Genomic DNA, 6,845 nt, shown 5'->3' on the forward strand with positions numbered 1-6,845 from the left:
TCAAATACACTATCGTTCCAATTTCTAATAGTATAATGTACATTCTTCATAAAAAAAAAAAAATGGTCATGGTATTGGAAAGCTATTTCATTGTGCGCCAAATATTCCTCAGTGTGGAAGTATCCTTCTTATGGCTGCTCTTCGACTCAACATATGTACTTAGTATTTAGCTATCTCGACAATAAATGGATATGGGATACAATTAGTTTGCCGGTAATTGCAATCAATGGTCATATCTCGACAATAAATGGATATGGGATACAATTAGTTTGCCGGTAATTGCAATCAATGGTCATATTCCTCTATGTTCCTTGAAATGTGCTGGAAATAAAGCTGTTGGGGCGATGGAAGGCTGGACAGACATGGACTATCGAACCGATGATTAATGTAGGTTTTCTTTCGGATAATTTGTTTGTGGTCTTCTCTCGAATTATATTTGCTTTCACTAAATGACCCTTTCTCGAAATTCACCCGTCTGACAATTTCCTAATCGGAGGTTGGCGTGATAGAATGTGGCCTAATGGATGGACTGCAGTTACAGCCGATGGCAAACGAAGCGCCCAGTTCCAGCATACTCTCTTCGTAATAACGTTTCATTTTACTAGCAAAAAAAAAAAAAAAATTGATAGAAGAGAAAGGTTGTGATCACATAGAGAGATAATGATGAGTTTTGAGTTGAGGGAATTTTGTCGGGGTGGCATGGCAGTGGTACCCTGCTGATTTTCGTATAACTCAGGCATCTCTCTCTTTTCTTAGATGGTTGCATTATGCACGTAAAGCAATCTTAACGAATTTACATATACTGATAATATCACAATGTCGTCACTATTCAGTCACCAATCGGGTTGCTGCAATCCTACAAAATGTCATCGGCCCTTCCCAGAGCGCATTTGTTAAAGGCCGGCGAATCAGAGATAATATCCTACTGGCTCAGGAACTCTTTTCTGGCTTTCACATCCAACCTTACTTACCTAAATGTGCAATCAAGGTAGACTTTAGAAAAGCCTATGACACAGTCGACTGGGACTTCATTGAGATTGTCCTTCAGGCCTTCGGATTTCCTGATCACTTGACCCGGCTCATCATGACGTGTGTGAGGACCCCTAAATTTTCCATTGCTTTGAATGGGGAGTTACATGGGTTTTTTGCCAGTGGCCGTGGGCTTCGTCAGGGAGACCCTCTATCTCCCTACCTATTTACATTGGTCATGGAGGTACTATCAGGTATTCTCACCACTCGCTCTTCGATGCCGGAGTTCAAATATTACTGGAGATGCAAATCGACTAACCTTACACACTTATTCTTTGCGGATGACGTCTTCTTGTTCTGTGAAGCCGACTTGCCTTCGGTAAAGCTATTCAAGGAAGGTCTCCAAATATTTTCTGATTGGTCTGGATTGGTTCCAAACACAAATAAGAGCGAAGTCTACCTTGCAGGAGGTTCACCTTCTTTAAGAAACCAAATCCTTCTTACCCTTGGTTTCCTAGAAGGAAGACTACCGGCTCGCTATCTCGGGTTCCCATCATCACTTCCCGGATCAGCAAGGCGGATTGCTACGTGCTAGTCAACCGCATCACTGCGAGAATACAATCTTGGACCCATCGCTTCCTCTCCTTCGCCGGTCGGCTACAATTGATCAGGTCAGTCCTTCATGCCATCCAAGCATACTGGGCTAGTGTTTTTATCTTACCTGCAGCTGTCTTGGATCAAATTGAACGAATACTTAGACAATTCCTATGGAAAGGCCCGGAGTTGGGAAGAGGGGGTGCAAAGGTCTCCTGGGAGGACGTTTGTTGCCCAAAAGACGAGGGGGGCCTTGGGATCCGAAGGCTTCGGGAGTATAACAAGGCCGCCATGTTAAAACATATCTGGATTCTGTTTACCGATAAGGAATCTTTATGGTGCAAATGGATTCACTCGACCTTCTTAAGAAGGGCGAATTTCGGGTGGCCAAAAACCAACCTCGTCAATTCGTGGGCTCGAAAGAAGATCCTCCAACTCGGACCGAGTGTCGAAGCTCTTTCTATTGGAGAATTGGGAATGGTTGCTCGGTATCCCTCTGGTTTGATAATTGGCACCCCAGGGGCCCTTTGAACTTGTACTTTTCGGACTCGACCATATATGCATCCGGCCTTCCTAGGCAGGCGACAGTGGCGGACCTATTCACTAATTGTCGAGCTATGATTAAGGGGGTCTTAGACTCTTGGGCGGATCCCCTTCCCACCCTCTCCCACTCTTCCGATCGTTTTGGCTGGAAGGGAAATACCTCCCATCTCTTTACGGTGGCTTCGGCGTGGGATTTGATTAGGAGGAGGAAGACTCGGGTCTCCTGGCACACGTTCATTTGGAACAACTCCATCACTTCAAGGTACCAATTTAACCTTTGGCTTATTGCCAAACGTAGGCTTTCTACCCAAGCTCTATTATTATATTATGGTAGGATAGATAGTGCCTTGTGTCCATTCTGCAATGAGGTACCGGATTCTATAGACCACCTATTTTTTGGCTGCCGCATCTCCGCTAGCATCGCCTTCTTTTGGGCCTCCAGGTGCAATCTTCCGTGGCGAAACAATTCGTGGGTCGAGAACCTCAATTGGGCCGCCACTTTCCTTATGGGTAAAGACTTTTATAAGTGCATTGCTCGCTTCTCTTTTGGTGCTCTTTGTTACTACATATGGAAGCACAGAAATAGCATCCTATTTCGAGAGCAAAGCTTATCCGTCCCAGAGGTGAAGAATCAACTCATCAAGGTCGTCAGAGACAAGGCCACCACCTACAGGAATGTGGATGATACATATAGAAACCGGAGGCTACAGCGTAGCTGGGGTATTGATCCAATCATTTTTTCAGCTAGGGACTATTCTACTTCTACAGGGCTCTAGCCTGGTGTTTGTTGTTTAGATACTCTTCATCTACACGGCTGCTTCCTTGACGGTTCTTCACTTTTGTCGCTACCGGATGTATGCGTAGTTTGTGGTTCTTTTGGCCTTTCATGGCCTTCTGTTGCCTTTTGCCTTATGTGGCTGTCTTGCTTACTTAGGCTCGCTCTTGTGGTCCTTTTTTACTTTCGGCTCCCTTCCACTCACCTTGACTTGTTGTCTTGTTGAGTGGAAGTTTGTGGTGTCGGATCTTTTGTATTTTTTGGTTAAAGCTCAATATATTCTTACCTTTCACAAAAAAAAAAAAAAAAAAAACTCCAGTCATTTAATAATAAAAGAGAAACCGGGTTTAAGATAAAATATTAATCAAATACGCATTCAAAATATACAAATTCATATTTGGTACAAGTAAATCATCCATTCAAGATGCCTGGATCATAGTTTGAGGGATATGCTTGCTTCTAATCTCTATGAAGCAATTCAAGAATGCTTTTTCTCAAATCCCAATTGAAACCAGAAATGCCCAGAATACTACTAATGTATAAAGATTACAAATATTTACCAGAAATGAGAAGGGGCCAAGAAAGGAAACTGCAGATATTGTTGGACTAATCTGCAGAAGGAGGGAAGTGTACTTATTATCGCTAAGCATATCCTCCTTAATTTGTTTTGAGTGCACTTGGAGAAAAAAAAAAAAAAACATCGTAACCGCAAAGCGGAGAAGAGAAAAAACTGAAGGAGCCCTATATTGCATGCTGTCACTAATTCCGTAAAATACTAGACTCGATAAAAATAAATAAAAATTAATAAAAATAAAATTGGTGTTGTCCTTTGACATGTCCAGTATACATATTTCCGCCAACTACGTGAAATTCCTTAGTATTAACAATTACCTCTTCCTTTTTAACCTTGCAGCTAAAGCATGGGCCTCACTGCAATGGACGCCAACAATAGGCTTGCTGAAGAGCCCAGCAATTTTTCGAGCTTTCCGCACGCCAACCGCACCACCCAAAAAAAATTAAAAATAAAAGAGCATGTAGCCATATACCTCAAAATATGATGCATTGAACTGGTGATGCGTAGGGGTGAGTAACGGTCTAGGGTTGACCTTGGACCGACCGGCCCAACCCTACCGGTCCTGCTCCGGTTCCCAAGAGGACTGGGTCGGTCTTTGGTCCTAAAATTCCAGGACCAACACTGTGCGGGTTGGTCCTCGGTCCTAAAAGTTTTTGGTCGGTCCAACCCTGGATCAACCCCGTATATTATACTATATTATTTATAATTCTTTTATATATTCAAACATAAGTAAAATGTTTGTTATATTATATTATATTGAGATGTTTTATCAATAGCACTAATAGTAATTTCAATTTAAAACTTTCGTTGAGTATGAATTATGTATCGTTTGTTTTGTTTTTAGGTTTTTAGAAGTTCAAGTGAATTAACAAGATGTGAAGTTATACATTCATGGTTTATATTAAGTATTTTGAACTTTTTTATGGTTTAATTGTATTTTATTAATGAATTTCAGCTGCACTTTGCTTTTCAATTTGTATCAAATGGTAGAAGTTTTTGAAGAGTAGAGTAGTACTGCAGTTACTACGGTGATTTGCTAGTCAAGTGGTGTGAAGCTCATTTTTTGGTTGAATGGACTTTACATGATCAAATGCAGGAAAACACTATTACATATGGTGTTATGAATATTAAAGATAGATGATTATAAGAACTTTCCATCTTGTCCCATATCTTGATAAGTGGTTAGCATGTACGAAATTTCTATTATTGTGCCATTTTAAATTTGCTAAATATGTATTGGTATTTATAGTTTAGTTGCACAATGCCGCATTGTCAATAGATGTGTAATTTGAATTTGTAGGTTTGCTTTTTTAGGGAGTATAAAATATAAGACGAAAAAAATTATCGATCGGTCCCGGGTTGACCCTGGAACCGAACCGAACCCATTGGGTTGGTCCAATCCTTGGTCCTAGGCTCAATAGGGTCGGTCATCGATCCTAAAAATTAAGGACCGACACTATACGGGTTGGTCCTAGGGTTAGGGGGTGGCCCGGACCAACCCAGACCATGCTCACCCCTAGTGATGCGGGTTTCAGTGAATAAAAGGAAAAAATCCTTGATCCCGGCAATCCATCAAAATGTAACAACAAAAGCTCCTCAGCTCAGTTCAGATGGCTGCTGCTATTTAAGTTTGCATATCCGTGCATGCAACAAAAGAAAAACGTAAATGTGTAAATTCAATCATCGAAAGCACAGGTTCAAACCAGTCGACATCAGCCTACCACATGTTCTTAAAATGACATTATATTCAACCAAAAGACTGTCAACTCTGCTGTCAAAACTTAGCCACCTAGTTAGACATATAACACGCTCTACTTCAGACATTTTCGGTCAGGGACCCACTTTAGGTTTCTAAGTAAGGTAACCAGCAGACATTTTCAAGTTCAAACCGGCCCCAGATTCACAGAAAGAGACAAAGAAAGGAGTGCCCGGACCAGACAGAATTTTCCTTTGTTCTTGTTGACAAATATGGACAACATAACCCAAAAGTGAACCATATACTCTGCTTCATGGAATGGAAGTAAAAGAATAACGATCAAAACGTCAAATTACCGCAAAGGCGAGGCTTAAACCAGACCAATAGTAACAACAACTGCAGATAAATCTCTGGCTGTCAGATTATCCTTGGTCAGTGCTTTCTCTACAACCTGCACTAAAGTAACAGAACTTTAGCATGAAAGGAAGTTCCCTATGATGCACATAAGACAATGTTGGCTGATCAATAGGATAAAGAGATGGTCGAAGAACTGAGAGGAGCTCTCAATATAGTAATAACAGAAGGGAGCAATACATGATGCATATAACAGAATTGTCTTGATGATAATAACATCAAAGAAAGACCAAAATGATAAAACGTTACCTGATCAATAGCTTCGGCATGAGCAGCTTTCGCCATTTTGGGAGCAACACCTCCATATAAAACGAGCAGATTCATGACATCCAGGATTTTCTGGGTTTTTTAATTGACCTGATAAATGGATCATGTCTCATCGCCGTCAATTTATTGACGGGTCCGAAATTTCAATAAAGAAATTATCGGAGGAAATATTGAAGACCAAAAAGAAAATTGAAAGGAAAAGAAAAAGAGAAAAGGAAAATTGAAATAAAGAAATATGCATTTCCTTTTTTCTTTTTCTCTCTCTCCCTCTCTTTTCTTTTCTTTCTTTTCTCTCTTTTCTTTCTCTCTCCTCTCCCCTCCCCCTCGTGCGATTCCCCACCGCCCATTCTCTCTCTCTCTTTCTTTTCTACTCTTTGACCAGTCAATGTTTATCTCCCCTCCTCTCTCTCATCTCTCTCTCCTCGACATTTCCCTTCCCCCTTCCGTTCAAGCGAACCAGAAGCGGAGGAAGACCAGAAGCTGCAGCTCCGTCGCCGCTCGCTCGCAGCTCGCCGCACGCCGCCGGGCCGCCGTCCGCACCACCCGCGCACGCCGCGCGCTCCGCCACCGCCCCTTCGCGTTTGCCGTCCCCGCCGTGCGTCGTCCAGCTCCCGTGCCGCCTCTGTTCAGCTCCGTCTTGGCCAGCACCAGCCACGATCCGGCCACCTCCGGCCACCGTGGGCCACCGCTCGGCCTCGCCAAGCCACCACCCGCTCTCCCGACCTCTTGCCGCCCCCAACCCTCTCTCTTTCTTGCTGTTTTGCGGCCGAACCAGCAAACCCACGGAGTGGGTATCCAGCTGTTCGTGGGCCGTTTTGGGCCGTTTCCCGGCCCCGAACCCGAGCCGTGCTTTGGGGACAATCGTTCCTCGCGTCGCCGCCGTCGGATTGATCCGATTTGCGCGCGATTTGGTGAGTAATCTCACTAATCTTGGATTAGTTGGCTAATTATGCTTAAGGTTGGTTTAGTTTTAATTAATTATGTTTAGGTTGTTAGATTAGAATATATTAGCA

General features: G+C 42.8%; 1 protein-coding gene across 1 annotated transcript; it reads left to right on the forward strand.

Moving 5' to 3' along the window:
• Nucleotides 1-1,907: 1,907 nt before the first annotated feature.
• LOC120293959 lies at nucleotides 1,908-2,882 on the forward strand. Its single transcript, XM_039313788.1, has one exon. It carries the CDS (start codon nucleotides 1,908-1,910, stop codon nucleotides 2,880-2,882), a length of 975 nt encoding a protein of 324 aa, XP_039169722.1.
• The last annotated feature ends 3,963 nt before the right edge of the window (nucleotides 2,883-6,845 follow it).

The sequence above is a fragment of the Eucalyptus grandis genome, chromosome 5 (assembly GCF_016545825.1).
Source record: "Eucalyptus grandis isolate ANBG69807.140 chromosome 5, ASM1654582v1, whole genome shotgun sequence".
In the NCBI taxonomy this organism is placed as follows: Eukaryota; Viridiplantae; Streptophyta; class Magnoliopsida; order Myrtales; family Myrtaceae; genus Eucalyptus; species Eucalyptus grandis.